Raw genomic sequence first — 17681 nt, forward strand, 5'->3', positions numbered from 1 at the left:
TTAACAATACAGAAAACAATGCCACAGGCATCAATGTTAAGTGAAATTTCAATTTGAAGGACACTATTAGCGACTGGGGAATTTCTGTTAGTTTAACCTTTCCAGTGAATGTGACTATTTACTATCCCCTTATATTTATATATCTGGTTTGAGTGTACCAGGAAGTGGTCTGAATAAAGTATAGACCTCTAAGTGTCCTTGGATAGGAATGTGACGACATATTTGAAAAGAAGAACCAATTAATTTAGTAAGATAAGCAGGATATGGTGCAAAGAAGAGGTTATCTGGAGTAACTCAGAATTTTAAATTTGACTCTTCTACCTATTTATCCATAGGGTCTTCTTTTGTAAAGTAGAGCTAATAAAGACTAACTTATGGTGGCTTTTTGGAGTTATAAGTATTAAGTAAGATCATGTTTGTAAAGCACTATAATAATTTGTCATGGTAGATGCTTCATTAATCATAGTTGTAACTATTAACATTAAGGCAAAAAAGACAGCAGCAAAATAGAGCAAGATATTTACATCTATTTGCTGCCAGGATGTATTTGCCAGAATGATTGTACTATGAGCAATGATATCAATGTGAATTTTGAGCCTTTTAAAGTTTCGTCACACAAGACATTGCTGAAACATAAATAAAAGAGGAAGCCTATTTTTATGGGAAAAATAGCAAACACTCATTTGGCTAAGTGGTTCTGCTGAGCTGGGCTAGACTTGGCCTTACCTGGCTAGGCTCACTCATACAGCTACAGTTGCTGGTGGACTGCTGAGGACTGACTGGTGTAAGGTGGTCACAACTGCAGCCACTCTTTTCTGCCCTATGTGGTCTCTCATGTTTCAGCAGAATGTTCTGAACTTGTTCTCATGGTGGGATCAGAGGTACAGGTAAGTGAGCACAAACACTCAAGAATTCTTGAGGTCTGGGCTTAGAAATGACATATGATCCCTTTCCCCACATTCTGTTTGCCAAAGCAAGACACTAGGCTAGCTACATTCAAGGGGTGGAGAAATAGACACCAACTCAACAGAAGGAACTATAAGCCATATTGTAAACGGTGTTGATATGGTAATGGTGAAAAATTGCAGCCATCACTGCAATAAATATGTCATACAAACTGGCAACTAAAATGTGTTCTCTTCCTACTGTGATTAATATGCTTCATAATGTCCTGGAAATACAGGGGTAAATTTCTAACTCTTAGATTCCTTAGATTTGTACAGTAGAAAGGTGTGAAGTATGAGTAGCGTTGGTCTTTCTCTTCACCTCACTGACGCCAACCATCCATATCTTTTTATATAATAGCCTTGCAAACCCCCGGGTTTAAAGGTATGCACCTTACGTCTCGCCCATTCTTGGGAGAAAATGAACCCCAAAGATGTATTACTCTTCTATTTGAATTAATTTAGGCAGGAAATTCAGGGTCTATAAATGGCCAAAATATGATATAGAAAAATGGCATGGGCTTCCGTTACACGTCTTCTTGGACTCTATGTTCTCTAGACATATTCTTTTCCCTTTAGAAGACAACACAGGCATGGGATGCCAAGGAAAGGGGTCCCTGATTACTGAGTTTAAGAATGGTGTGATGAATGATATGTCTGAATTCTGCTAAATTGTTTTATCCAAATATCATATAGATGGGTTCATATTTTAAATATATAATGCCAATGTTCTGTTTTTTGAAATCAGCAAGGGTCATAGAGGAGTTGCCTCCCCCAAGGTGTCAATAGATGCATTTTGTAAAGATGTTTTCATCACAATTTCAAGTGCTACAAAGCCATCAGAAGTGTCTGTCCTTAGTAACATTTCTTGTTGTTATATGAGATTGTCACAATGACATTACTGACCATCCGAATATCAAAGTCTTTACCTTGAACCATGTTACATTTGCTTCCTATTGCTGTGCAACAAATTACTACAAATTTATCAGCTTAAAACAACACTCAGTTATTAGCTTGAAGATACAGTAAGATTAGATTTTATGCTCAAACTATCACAAGTCTAGAATCAAGGTGTTGGCTGAGCTGAATTCTCATCTAAAGACTTGAGAAAATACTACTCCCATCTTCAATCTTGGTGGCAAAGCCATCTTTTGTGGTTATATGACAGAGTTCCCTATTTTCTTGTTGGCTTTCAGTTCCTAGAGGCCACCTGCATTATTTGCCATGTGGCTCTTTTCCATTTTTAAACCAGCAATGGTACAGTGACTCTCCCTAATATATAGAATCTCAGTATTTCTCTTTATGACTCCTTCATGCAGATGCAAAGAAGCTGTTATTAGCTCAGGCCGACCTAGATGATCTCTTTTAAAGTCATTTATCATAAGCTAATCAAACAAATGATGCCCATTATATTCATATTGGATTTATCAAAATTAATATATAACAATTGTATATTTTTATCTTACTTTAAATACTTATAATTATGATTGTAAATCTATGTCTTGGATTTTGAAAATCACCTAGTAATAGTCATAAATTAACATCTTAGCCTTTCTTTCCATAATAGAGAATAAAATGACACATTTTCATGATTGGAGATAAAATAAATCACAAATAGGTTAGCATAAAGTATAATATAAATAAAAAATGACAATGATAACAACATAATAGCACTATACTTGTGAGATTCATCCATGTTGGTACATATTGCTCTAATCTACTCATTTTTCTTTCTGTACAGTACACCTTTGATTAAAACAGAATATAGTTGTCCATATCTTATTTATGAACATTTAAGATTTTTACAATGTTTTTGTTACAACTAATGCTAAAAAGAACATCTTTGTACATATCTTTCAGTATACACATGCCAAACTTGTCTAGTATTCATATTTAAGAAAGAAACATTTCCTTTACAAGTCTTTGGACATCAGTTCTGTTTATTTTCCTCTTATTTCATGAGAAATTCCTTCTCAGTAATCTTTGCTGTATATTTCTCTTACTTTAAAAGCCTGGAGTGCTAGAAAGCTCAGTCTCAGTTTCCATTCCCTTCTTTTCAAACTGAATGCATAAATAATCTCATCATGCCCCATGGCTTTAAATGTTAATGACTTTTAAATATCTGCAGACACAGCTACCCAAGTATGTATTTGACAGCTCCCACCTGAATGTCTAATAGATATCAAACACTAAACACACCCTCACTGAAATCTTCATTTTCACCTTAAATCCCGTCCTTCCCCAATCTTCTTCATGAGAGTTAATGAGATTGTCATTCACCTAAGTGCTCAGGCCAAAAATCTAAGCATTGTCTATATTCCACTGAATACTCTCCTCTCAAGTTGAACCTGCTCTATTTTCAAAGTAAATCTGGCATGGATGAATTTTTAACATTTCCACCAGTGTCACCTTAATCCAAACATCATCCCTCCTATTTGATGAATTTTGGCTTCCTCCTAAGCAATCTTGCTTCCTTTCTTCCCAGTTACCACACAACATCCATAGTGATCTTTTAAAAAAGTGAATCATGTCCATCCCCTAGTGTTTTGCAATGGTCATTGAAATCATTCTACTCTAACTTATCCTATAATAAAATCACTTATAGGGCAGTTGATATCTATGTATACTGACACATAAAATTATACTTAAAAAAACTCATATCATATTTGATTATGATACTACCTAATATTACATTTTCTCAGAACACAATAGGGTAGTAGCTAGTGGGAACTTGCACTTTGTTTAGATAGCATGGGAAACCATGTGTATTTGAAAATTTGCCAGATATACTTTATAAAATGAGTTTATTCACATTTTATTTTACTTTAAATGTTTATTGTACATTACAATTTCTATGTAAAAGTCATCCTTAGCTGTCACCAGTTTCACATTAAAAATTATTTATCATTATGCCTTGAAATTGTATTAAAATAACCTTTCCTTGTTGTTTAAGGTGGGCCTTTTTTGAAGGACTACGTAACCATTCAAAGTATTGCAACTTCCTCCATTGTCACACTCTATTTTACAGACCTAGGTCGGCAAGTCAGTTGGACTACAGTAAGTATCAGTTTGAAATGCAATATACATATCCCATATTTTGATGTGAATAATGTGCTGACAGAGAGGACATTTTCTGTCAAATAAATTCATAGTGAAACATAATATTGTTCTGAATGGTATTTTAAATTTTCCATTCTTACTATGGTGAGTGGCCAAAATTTCACTCAAGAATTGGAGCAATGGATATACATGGTTGAAAATAAGAAGATAAGTTCCTTTCAAATTTTCAATCTGTCTTATGATTGATGGCCTCATTTCTGCTTTCCTTATGCCTTGTCAGTTAAATGGTATTTTCTTTAACTTTTCCTTTTAAGAGCTTGGGGATAATGAAGATGGTTTTCTCATTGGAAAGAGGGGAGATAGAACATTCAATAAAAAATGTTCCAAGGAAGTGGGGAGGACATTTTGAAAACAGAGTTAAGTAGTAAGACTTTGAGTTGTGGGAAGTGGAGTGTTCTTTTCACCGTCTTGAAGGAGGGGCTTTCAGAGTGGTGGCAACTGAATCCAATGGCATTAGAAGAATGAAGACTACATTATAAGACACAGAGGACTAAGAAACAGAGAAAATACTTGACACTACTTCACAAATAATGAAGTATTCATGAATAATGGAATAGATAGATGGAATAGCTTCAGTAGCAAGAGGAAATACTTGTGATATTTACTGACAGGCAGTAAAGGAGTTAATCTGAAAAACAATTTTAACACTGATATACAGAAATAGTGCAATCATTCTTCAATTAAATTAAACCTATCTTCTTGGTATTTCTCAGACTTGAAAGATTTTTTTCTGATTACATTCTACTTTATATTTGTTACGTGATTATACTTGTAATATTTTCTATTCAAAATGGCTTTCTTTTTGCCAGCATAGTGCTTTGTTTCCCTTCATAGTGCAACAATCAATTTTAAAATTATTACAATCACAGGATAATTTATATGTCTTTATTTAATTCTCAAAAAGAAAAGTTCAAGTTTACATTCATTAATCAAAATGTCACACCTTTACTTTTCTAGCAATCTCTCCTTTAACATCTTCCTGTATTTAGATAATTACTTTTAGTGTGTTTGGTTAAATGGTCACTTTAGTTTCCGAGATTTGTTGAGGCTTTGAGTACTAATTTGTTGCATTAAAAACTGAGTTTAGAATATTCTGAATCCTTGTGAGGTGAATTATAATGTTCATAAAACAACCTATTAATGCATGCATCCTGTAACCAAAAGGTTTAATACTTAAATGTGATACCTACAACCTCTGCTAAAAGAGGTTTGAGACAAGCAGATTTTGATCTTCAAAGGTTAAAATATTCAGAGTCTTTGTCCACTTATGATGAAAAGGGAATTCTGTCTACAGAAGTTGTGTCAGAGTGAGTAGCATTAACTGAGTTCATTAGAAATTCCAGCTGTATCATGTGGATAAGCACTAAGGATAAAAAGTGCTAAGGTGGAATTCTATGACAATTGTACTAGAAAATTATAGCTTATTTGAAAGGAAAGTCATTTAGGTGACAAAGAAACCTCCAAAAATAGGCTGGATATTTTTAAATCAACACTATGGTTCACACACTCTTTTGCTCCAAATGAGTCAGTCCTATTAATGCCCAAAATATACACATTGTGTTGCAATCACACCCACTTTACATCAACTAAATTATACAATAAAAGGAATATTTTACCACACATAACATTCTTGCACATTTATAAAATATTAAAATGTGCTCCTATAATAAAACCATTATCATGTTTTCTTTTTTTAAGAAAAAAATCTCTAATTTAGCAAAATCAAAATTAAGATTTTAATAATATTTTTCATCAAGTAAGAGTGCATTGTTACAGAATACTGAGAAAATTCTTGTCTCATGGAGCTTACTGAAAGACTTAGAAAAAAGGCTTACTAGAATAATATAATTCCCATCATACAAATCCTCTTAACTAAAGATCTTATTCAGTTTTCACCACTTTTACATTCATTCATGTATGTGTACAGTCCTATGCAGTTTAGCTCTTGCATATATTAACATATCTACCAACAAAAATCAGATACAGAATTGTTCATTCCCACAAAGGAACTCCCTCATGTGACCCTTCTATATTCACATCCTCTTTTTCTTGTCCTGGGGCAACCACCAATCTGTTTTTCATCTTTATATTTTTGTCATTTGGCGAATGCTATATAAACAGAATCAAAAAAATTTTTGAGATTGATGTTCATTTTTCTCTAAGCATAGTGCCCTTTCCATCCATCCTGGTTGTTGCTTCTTTTTATTGGTGAGTAGTACTCAGCTGGATGGATATAACAGACTCCGTTTAATTATTCACCTATTGTCAAACATAGAGTGGTTTTCAGTATTTTGTTCTCTCCCCTCATGCTTGAATGACACAATGTCAATAGCATCTCAGATTGACCACTGCTGATGCTTGTCAGTATGTCTTTCAGAAACTAAGTGATTTTCAACTTTGGGTATAGACAGTAAAGAACTGAAGTGCTCTCTACTCAGAGTGATTTGGAAATATTAATATTATATAAATTATATAAATGTCATATAATTTATTTCCAGTGGAGTATGTATTAAATAAAAGTCTATAAATATGTTAATGAGGCCAATTTTTCCAACATTTAAATTATTTTTTTCACTTGTTAGGAAGCTCTTGTTTATTTTTTGTTAATAGTACTTAAAACTGTAACTTATAAACACAAAATAAATAAAAAGAAAATAATTATAGGAGGAAAAAGTTTGACAATTAAAATAGATAATTATAATAAAAATTATGACTATAAAAAACTATTAAAAACTTTACAATAAAAAAATCCAGTTGGATGGATGTAACAGTTTGTTTAATTATTCACCTATTGTCAAACACTGAGTGGTTTTCAGTATTGTGCTGTTACAAATAAAGCTATTACCTATCTGTGTGTAGGTGTTTGTGTGAACATAGGTTTTTCTTTATCTGGGACAACAGTTGAGTTTAAAGAGCACCTTTTATATTCTACATCCAAGTCCCTTGTCTCATATGTGGTTTGCAAATATTTTCTCTGTTTTAACTTCTTTTCATCCTTTTAGCAGGATTTTTACTGCTGTGCAAAAAGTTTTCAATTTTAATGCAAACCTAATTTATCAATGTCTTCTGTTAAGGATTTTGCCCCCAGTATCGTATGTAAGAAATCTTTGCTTAGTCCTAGGCCTGGGAGTTTTTCTTCTGATTTCTTCTAATAGTTTAATAGTTTTTTATTTTAAATTTTAATCATAGGTTTTTAATTGTAAAAAATTATCTATTTTTTTAATTGTCAAACAATATTTTCTTTTAATTTGCCTCATGTGTCTTATAATCCATTTTCTGCCTTTCTTCTTGCCCCATTTGGATTGTCATACTTTCTTTTCTAGTAGACTTTCTGTTCTTTTGGTAGCTAAATCCTTTTTCACCAACTCTAGTGATTACCCAAGATATTGCAATATGCAGCTTTAAAATACTGAACACCAATAAAATTGTTTAAGTTTACTAATGTGAAGATACTTCACAGATAGTTGAATGATTAAGATATTTGGGCTCCTGACTTTTCTATTATAATGGCATATTTTAATTTTCTGTATATATATGTGTATATATATATATATATATATAAAGCCAAAATCTACCACTATAATTTCATATGGCCAATCTTTATTTAGATTCACCCTTTTTATTGCAGTTTAGTTTTACCTTCTGATACTGAGCTGACATATGTAATCATTATCCTTCTTCCTGAAGAACATCTTTGGTGCTTTATTCTGGTTCTGTCTTTAGTGATTGCACTAAATTCTTGTTTATCTTAAAATCTATTTATTCAACTTTTATTCTTGAAGAATAATTTTGCAGAAAAAATTTCATGTTGGCAGTTATTTTTTATCTTTAATTCACAAAATTGCATTATTCTGTTTTTTGATTCCCACTGTTTATCAGGAATTTGATTATGGTATGCATAGTTATGATTGTGGTTTTATTTATCCTGCTGTGGGTTTATAGTGTTATCTGAGTCTACGGTTCATATATTTAATTTAAAAATTTAGTTACCATAATCTCTTCATCTTTTTATTTTCCATTATTCTCTTTACATTCTCCTTCTGGGATTTATATTACATTTTCATATTTTTCTTTTCAGGCTTTCAAATATCTGCTTTATTCCTCAACTTTTAGTTTTCTTTTTACATTAAAAGATTGTTTTTTAAAAGTACTTATTTGACAATTCTGTTTCATTAATCTTTAGTTCACCTGTTTTCAATGTCTACTGTTTTTTTGGTTTTGGTCACAATATCTTCACTCTTTGTATACTTGCATACTTCTGATGTGGTGAAGGAAAATTGATGTGAAAAAACTGAAAGATAACTTAAGGCCTAAGAAGATGGTATCTTCTTTCAAAGATAATTTATCATTCTGCAGATGGACTAATAGCAATATTGAGTCCAAGTTAACTCAACTGAATCTATGATTGAAATGATTTCAGACTGAGTTTCAGTACCTATGATGATAGATCTACTTCTGTCTCATCTTTACTCCCAGACTGTAACTCTTCTAGGTTCTAATCCAAATCCTGGAGGTTTTATAAAGCCACTTCCATCTTCAAAAGTTTCCAAGCAATAATTTTTGTCTTTCCATTCTCAGGCACCCTCAAAAAATGTGGTCTTTTCATCTGTTACCAGGCTTCATTTACCAGGTCACTACACTGGAGCCCCATTTTAAACATCCTAACCTTCTAATTCTTCAATGACTCAGTAATTCTTTGGCTCCTGAAAAACATTTCAATCAATTTTTCTTGCTGGTCCCATCAGGATGGTTTGTTTGAATAATGTTGAATAGAATTCTCCATTATATGTTACTCATATAATGGTTAAATTTTTAAAATAGCCTTCTGGTATCATATTGCTTCCCATAGTACTCACTGAGTACAAAGTAAAATTACTATAGGGAGATGTTCTCATAATTTTACTTAATAGCTCTCCTATCTTTAGAAAGTTAAGGTTGGCACTACTTTATTTTTGTCAGTGATTTCAAGCAACTGTGAGACATACAATTTATTTTGTTTTTAACTGTCAATTGCAATTTTAGACAACATACAAAGCCAACACTACCTTAATAATGATAGGACTAAAAAAAAGTTGTTTTTAAACGGAGAATGAAATGTATTAAGGGCAGTCCAAGCACAAGAGTCCTAATCAATTCACAACAATTGTAGCAGCATGTTTCAATTTATATTTTCTAAAATAGCTTATTGCCTTCTTCCTTTTCAATTTAGACATATACCAAGTTGAATATTCCTCAGAAGTTCCAAAAAAATCCTAATTGCCTAGCTTGCTTAAGTAGAAATAGTGAATTTTACATTTAAAAGCAACTCATGACTGAAGCATTGTACTGTATACCAGAAATTGACACATTATAAACTGACTATACTTCAATAAAAAAATATATACACACACAAAAAATTTTTAAAGCAACACATTAGTTTATACAGAGAACTTACTAATAAAGGGAAAGCAAGGAAATAATTTGACATTGGAAATAAACTGAAATATAAAAGTAGAATATATCTTTAAAGTAATAAGAGAGCATATTTGCTTATTTTGAATATAGAATCTATACTAAACTTCTGGATTATAATGGAGTTCCTGGTCTTAATAGCTTTGTTTGATTTGCTTGGGCTGTATACTTGTAAGTATATGTTTGTGAGTTTATTTTGGCTTTAATTGTATTTTTACTCTCCATGTTTTTAGTCAAAGAATATCAGTTCCTGTTTCAGAAGTCTGTTTTACTAATATTTGTCTATCTGGCTCTTGTTTTCTTTTTATTCTAAAACTATTTTCAGATTACTTTCTATGTTTAATCAAAGTCTCTATTCCTTTCTTCTGTTTGCATCCAAATAGATTTGTTGCTTGAAAGATGCACTGTCCAAAAGCTGTATTTTATTTCCCTTCAGTACTTTTATGTCAGGATATTCCTTCATATTTTGGTACTCTTTTAACCCCCATGTTTCAGCACAAAAAATATTTGTGATAAGATGCTGGTTCTCCTGGAACATATTCCTGTAAGCTACCAGGTGTTCCCAATTTTTTAAGGGGATGATGGAGATAAGATTATAGTTTAATTTCCTCTGATACAAAAAGCCTCATATTTGTGATAGCATTTTTATTAACTCAAAGACTGACATTCAGTCCAGGTTAACTATGTTTGCCATAGTTTTCATTTCTGATATATTACTATAGAATTTGCTGAAAATTGACTTGACTAGATCAGAGGCATTTAAATATTTTTAAACTTTTTTTAATAAAATAATCACTCTCCTAATTATTCTAGAGCATTAACTAGTCTCTCCTATCAGACACTCCCTAAGTGGAAAATATCTTTTTATTTATATCTGAATAATCAGGCATGTTGTATGTCATAGATTAATATATTCTGTCAGTAAAAAGGTTACCTTAATACTGAATTTATCAGATGTTGCATTGTTTTTCCTGTCACATAAAAGTCTTTCATGGCTCATGAGATAATACTGTTTTTAAAAAGTATAACTGAAGAAACTTACATATGTAAATAGCCATTGATATGTGTGTGTGTGTGTGTATATATATATATATATATATATACACATATATAATTAAATATGCATGTGCATTATATCATATATTCTACCCAGATAGTTATACAAAATTCTCACCAGAGATAAGAGCATTAATAATCAATATGCACACCTGCATATCTGAGCAGAACATGTATAGCTTCATGTTTCCCTCCTTAGAAAATGATGAAAATTGGCAAACACAAAGCAAAGTAGTAATGGCAGTTGGATTCATCATTGCCATGTCTGCATTCTTTCCCTTTTCTTTGAACCCTCATAGGGAAATTATTTTCCCTTCTCTGGCTGACAATTTCAGAGTGTGACTTTCACCTGATTTTAGCATCAAAACAAAACCAAATAATGGACAGTTAGCAGATTCAGAAAGTTATCACAAAACCAGTCAGTCAATTAATCTTTCTCCCATCACAAAGTCTCATTTCCAGACTTTCCAAATCTTATGATTGTCTCTCTATAGATTGGATATCTCACTCCACATATCTGATTGGCCCTCAACTACAGAATTCAGAAGGCAGTCATTTAAACTACTTACTCAGACTCATTAGAATTAAGTCTAAAATTTCCAAAAGAGAGAAATAAATTATTTCAATTTGAATCATGGTCAAATAAATTGAGTTCAAGATGACATGTTCATAAAAAGATTAAAAAAAAAAAAAGAAAGGAACTACAGGCCATTCCATGCAGTGACAGGGGCAGTTATCAAAGACGATGAAGTGTTTACAGGGCTGGAGAGACATGAAGGAATATACTTATAATAGTTTGGTTAGTTAAATAAAAATTCCTTTGTACTATTTATGAGGAAATCATTATATTATGTTCAATATTTATTTTTATTTTTAATTAACTGTTTGTAATTGTCCTTCTTCTTAAGTCTTGGCTAATTCTTCAAGGAAGACTTCTTGTTATTTGCATTAGCACCTAGTCTAATTCTTTTAAAAAATTAGATGCTCACTTGTCCATTTCACCAGTTCATGAAGCAAGCTAAGTCTGTAGACATGCTTATTATGGCCCTAAGTAAACTTTAATAATGTCTAGAAAAATGTATGTTTAACCAAAATCACCTTCTTATTTTCAGGTATTTTTGGCTGAATACACAGGACCTCTGTTAATATATTTCCTCTTTTATTTGAGGATCCCATATATATATGACATGAAAGAGAGCTCTAGAAGATTACGTCACCCAGTGGTACAGTAAGTAATACATATGTATGGTACATACAGATTAAGGAGGAGACAAACTATTACACAGACATTATGTTAATAAAGGTTGTTTTTAAACCCACTTAAAGTGGATTCAATTTTAGGGAAATATGTTTTAGATAACCATAAATAATGTATATATGCCAACTTACAAGTTGATAAACAAGGAACTGTATTTTAATAATATTTAATACTTTATACCTTAAAGTAGACATCTTTTCAGTTAATGATCACAATTAACAAGATAAATCTGAAAATTTAGAAGTATCAAAAGAAACTTAAAATTACAAAATTGAGAGGAAATATATAGGGCTCTGAGTATAAATACTTCTCTAAAAACATGGGCAAAATTGCATAGGAGCATAGGAAAGAAATAATGACCAAACTAATACCCTGGGGAAAAAGTTTTACAATTTACCTTTAGTTAGTCAAAAGCCAAAATCAAATTTTAAAGTAAAACATAAAAAAAAAAAGACCAGGGCAATTATCAAAGCAGAATATATAACTACAGTCCTTAGCATATTGTGAAAGTAATCTGTCTGTCTAATCTGTCTCTCCTTTTCTGTATACAAAATTAAAGAGAAAGAATAATTATTCAAGATGCTACATTGAGACGTAGTTCATGATTTGTTTAAAAAATAGGAACATGATCAAATGACTAAACTCTAAGTGAATTAAGACAAATTGATGTCATAGTGATACTAGAAGATAGAGAACAATTTGACTCACGGATTTCTCATCTCGAATTATCTTCCCTTTACTCTTTTTTTTTTTTTAAATGAAGTATAGTCAGTTACAGTGTGTCAGTTTCTGGTGTATATCATAATGTCCCAGTCATGCATATATACATGTATTCGTTTCCATATTCTTTTTCATTAAAGTTATTACACAATATTGAATATAGTTCCCTGTGTTATACAGAAGACATTTATTTTTTTATCTATTTTTATATATAGCGGTTAATATTTACAAATCTCAAACTCCAAAATTTATCCCTTCCCACCCCCTTTCCCCTGGTAACCATAAGATTGTTTACTATGTCTGCGAGTCTGTTTCTGTTTTGTAGATGAGTTCTGTACTGCAGCCAGAATGACTACTTTTCATATCCTGGTAACTACTATGTCCCCTTTCCCACAAGGGAACTTACACGTGCCATCCCTCTCCCTCCATCCTCATTACTCTCCTCTTCCTTATCTCTTGTTCAGTTTAAAATAAAGCTCAATATTTCTTACTCAGGGCAGCCATTTCTATTCCTTCCATGAGAAATATGCTCCTAAATTGTTTTTCTTTTATACAATTTACTGCCTTAAATTTATATATTTACATAGACATTTGTGCTTTTCCTCTGAAGAGCTTAAGTTATATAATGGATGTCTTTTGAAGTTTAGTCAATTTTTGCTGCTTATCACATTACCTGATTCAAAAAAATACTCAATAATAATGTTTTGAATGAATAGATACACCAACCAATTACATACAAATTTATTTTACATTGGGCACTTCTAAGAGTGTGAAACGAGAGGAATCTGACGGTGATAGGAGTTCTGAAATGGCTTTTTCTATGAAAGTTGTGTTTCAATTTTTGTTTTTTGAAGGGGTACATCAGATTTTAACTAGTAAATTTTATAACTTTCTTTATGACAAAATTGGTGCATATTAATGGAAATACATTTTTCTTTAGTATAAACAGGTAAATATACTTCCATAAATCACATTTGACATTTACTTTTAAAATAATAGTTACATAAATGACAAGAAAGAGGTGATAAGAACAACAGCAACAAAAACAAATACGCAAAGAGACACACAAAATATTGCAATATGTTAGGTAGCCAAAAATCAAACATAAAACAAGCTAAACAAAACCTGCATTGACTCTGTAGGAAATGAACCTCAAACTTTTTCAATTTATGGGACTTGCTAAAGGACAACCAGACAATGAAAAAGTTACTTGGAATATTATAAAATGTCAAATGCATTTTAAGTAGGTTTTGGATACTTTTAAAAACTGTGAATTTTTTGCTTCAATCTTGAGGCATTTTGATAGAAGCACATTTGCAATTATATATATGAATGTGCATATGTATATATATATATATACACACACACAGGGGGCAGGTGTGAACATACAGTTTATAACTGGTATTATAAAATATCTTGAGTGACATCAGAAGTAAATTTATAGAGGCTATTGTAACAGTCTTTTTATTTATAAATAAATTCAGAAAATTTTGAGAATAAAATTATTGAAACAAATACCTATGTATTAGTTATCAGAAATAATATTTTCTGATAAGTAGACTATTATAGTAAAATAAACACCTAATGCATAAGGCAAGCCAGATTTTTTGGAAGGAAATTTAATGTGTTTATGTTTTATTTTCTTTCTAGCTTGGCCTGCTTCTGTCATTGTTTACATTATATCAGATACCTTTTGGAAACCTTATTTGTTCACAAGGTTTCTGCAGGACATACACCTTTGAAAAATTTGATAAAGGTGGGAATTAATGTTTTGTAATTATAATTATTATTGAGAAATTTATGTATTGGATAATCTTCAAAGTAACTTAATCATGTTTATTTCTCTTGCCTAGATTTTTCTGTTCAACCCTATTGGCATATCTTAAGCATTCTGCCCCTAAAATACCATTTCCTAGGTGATCTAGTTTATTGGAGTTGCCCTCAACCAAGAAACCTACATAAAAAATTTGCCATGACTTTATGTTACAAGCTACATACTTTTAGACACCTTCAATTTTGGAAGTACTTAGCACTGAATTCAGACCAAGTGCCATTTGAAGAGGAGGAATCTCATATATAACTCTCCTGTAAATATACGCATGTGTGATTAAAATGATGGTACTACACCCTATCTTTATGATTGTCATCAATGTAATGACATTGCTTTTGCTCTTCCAAAAAATGATGACTGCAAGAGTTATTAACCATCATATAACTCTCAAGAAGATGGGAAATTTTCTGAAGCATTGAAGTGGAAATGTACATTAGATAACATGTTGCAATTCAAATTAAAATTTATTTTTATCTATTTTCCAATTTAAAATTTAGTACCAAAAGGAGTTATGTCTTTACTAAAATCTTCCTAGATTTTGGCAAAAATCTGTTTTCTAAAAATTTCAACAAAGCACACATTCTATTGTAATTGTAATGAATTCTTAGAAACCTCAAAATCATTTAGTCTAGCTTCTCTTTTGACAGAAGTTATTAAAATTGATCATATTAAAACAGGCCATTTCTTCTTTATAATCAATCAGGCAACATTATTACTAATGATTAGATAATTCATTCTTTTATTCTTTACTGTTGGAAATGGCTATTGGTATACCTTTTGTGAGATATTATTTATTATTTTTATTACTTCCCTTATATATATTACTTGATAGAAAAAATATTCTTGAAAAATCTTCCTAAAATACATCATTATATTTATCTATTTCCTAAATACCTTCTTATATTAACAAGAGCCCAGCAAAGAAATGTATTTTCTTAGTGATATCAAATAAGTGTGTGTGTGTGTGTGTGTGTGTGTGTGTGTGTGTGTGTGTGTGTGTGTATACCCTCTAATTTTTATTTTGTTATTTGTAGAGTTGTGCCTTTTATTGGGGATTCACTTCTTGGATTGCCTACTACATTAATCACCCACAGTATACACCACCATGTATGTAGAATTTCTTCTTATCTAACCCCATCCTAAATTGCCAATATTAAAACTCTGCTCTAAACTACATAGAAATGATGAACAACATGGCACACATTAAGGACTGTGAAGACAGGAAGATTTCCACTCTATCGTGATGAAAAAATGCAAAAGATCTTTTAAACTCAAAAACTTTCACTTATTGCTTTAGTATGTGGTTTAACATGTGCTTGCAAATGTTCTAATACACTGGTTTCAAGAGATTCTGTTTTAATGATAAAAAATGAAAAAATGCCAATTTTAAATTGCTTTCACACATACTCTATTAAATTTTTATGTAGGTTTAAAAGAACAAATTTTATTGATATACTTTGATTTGTTTTCCTTCCATAGAAACTCTAGAAAAAAAAAATACAAGTTGATTATAAACTTCCAAAATGATGGAGAGTAAAATGAAGGGGTAAAGATGAAAAAGAAACATTCTATGTAATCACATAATCATGTGCAATCAAATATCAGGGATTTAAAAATAAGTAAATAATGTATTCTTTTAAGTATAACTCAAAAAGAAAAAAATAGAGGCATTTTTTATGTGACATATTGTTTCCTATTTATAACTGTATCAAATGTCTTGGCCCTTGACTCAGATGAAGTAATTTAGTGAAATAGACACTAGATCAAACTTAAATCCTCAGTTTCTAAACTTGGGGGGAAAATATTTGCCCCGATAAAAAAACTTCCACTTCTTTTATATACTGTGGACTTTTCTCTCTTCAGCTTTTACTGCAGCCCACAAGCCACACACGGTAGAGCCCTAGTGTTACATGTTGAAATTTCATGTTTAATTAGCAGTTATTTTTGTGGTTTATTTCTAGTTTATAAAGTTTGAAATAAATGGATATAAAGGATGTATTCAGGTTGTATTTTGGATTTTATGAAATAATTAAACCTTAAAGATATTAAAATAAATTAGTATCTTTGCTTGAAGCACTGATACAGAGTATTAAATTATTCAGGGTCTTTCTTTGCCAAGATCAGCAAATCTAGTTCAGCAATCAGAGTAAATGATAGCAATGTTCAAAACTTTAATTCTTCTATATACTAACAAACTAACTATGAATACTGAGGATAATATCCATGATTTCACAAACTCCATCTGATTTTTAAAATATTTTATCAGATGTAGTTACTCACTTTAGAACATTAATAGTAAAATTTTAAAAAGTGGTATTTTTGATCCATAGTATGTTTAAGAAGAGAAGCCTCTGAAAAATGCTACGTTCATATATCTGACACAAAATAATAGAGATTGATTGTGTTAATATATGCAAAATATTTTTGGAAAACATTATTTGTCAAAGACAACAGAATTGCTATTTATTTTGTAATGAGAAACATTATTATGTAAGTGTTAATATTTCCCACTATGTATTAGGAAAATAAGGTCCTAAAAGGTTAATTTTACTTTGTGCAAGACTTTTAAATGCATATGATATAAGCAGGACTTTAATTCTGTGAAAATACACAGAGCATCACAACACTGATTCCAAGTAGAGAGTGAATAGCATGTAATGGCATTCTGTGCTTTGCATGGCTCTGATATGCATGAATTTCAGTTTTTATGGTTTAGTTAAATAATACCAGCCCCCAAGACCATGCTGTAAATTTAGTTACCATATATGTTAATTGCAACTGCATAAAGTACAAATTTTGCAACTAGCTCTTCAGTCCACATATCACTCTATAAATAACAGATGCACATCATGGTCTGTGACATTTGATGGTGGTTGGTAACTGCACATCTGTTATTCAGTTCACTCACAACCAGCAAACAACTGGAACAGAACCTGCAGTTTGGACACAGAAAGCAGTAATCTGAACAAAAGGTTAGCCAACCCCCAATCAGCCAGACAGGTAGATTCTGGATAGACATCTTTATGGAGGAAAAACATCACATCAATTTGACCTTTAGTTTTGATCTAAGCAGGAGAAGCTTCTGTATCTTAAATTGGTAGTTGTTTTAGGCAACCGTGGCTGTATAACAAAATACTACAGATTGAGTGGCTTAAACAAGAGGAATTTATTTCTCACAACTATGGAGGCTGGGGAGTCTAAGATCAAGGTGCTGGCAGATTGGGTTCCCTGGTGCGTTCATACAGGTAGAGACACAGATCGAGGAGGGAGAGGGAGATGGAGAGCGCGAGCGAGCTCTCTG

General features: G+C 31.5%; 1 protein-coding gene across 10 annotated transcripts in view; it reads left to right on the forward strand.

The window, feature by feature from the left end:
* TECRL (trans-2,3-enoyl-CoA reductase like) overlaps nt 1-17681 on the forward strand; it is a 107111-nt gene that overhangs the window by 53078 nt on the left and 36352 nt on the right. For all 10 annotated transcript variants that reach the window (XM_032459379.1, XM_032459423.1, XM_032459420.1 and 7 more), the window contains 4 exons: nt 3898-4001; nt 11684-11799; nt 14200-14305; nt 15415-15487. In XM_032459379.1, coding sequence (XP_032315270.1) covers nt 3898-4001; nt 11684-11799; nt 14200-14305; nt 15415-15487 — 399 coding nt within the window. The remainder of the gene's footprint in view (nt 1-3897; nt 4002-11683; nt 11800-14199; nt 14306-15414; nt 15488-17681) is intronic.

The sequence above is a fragment of the Camelus ferus genome, chromosome 2 (genome assembly GCF_009834535.1).
Source record: "Camelus ferus isolate YT-003-E chromosome 2, BCGSAC_Cfer_1.0, whole genome shotgun sequence".
Lineage (NCBI taxonomy): Eukaryota > Metazoa > Chordata > Mammalia > Artiodactyla > Camelidae > Camelus > Camelus ferus.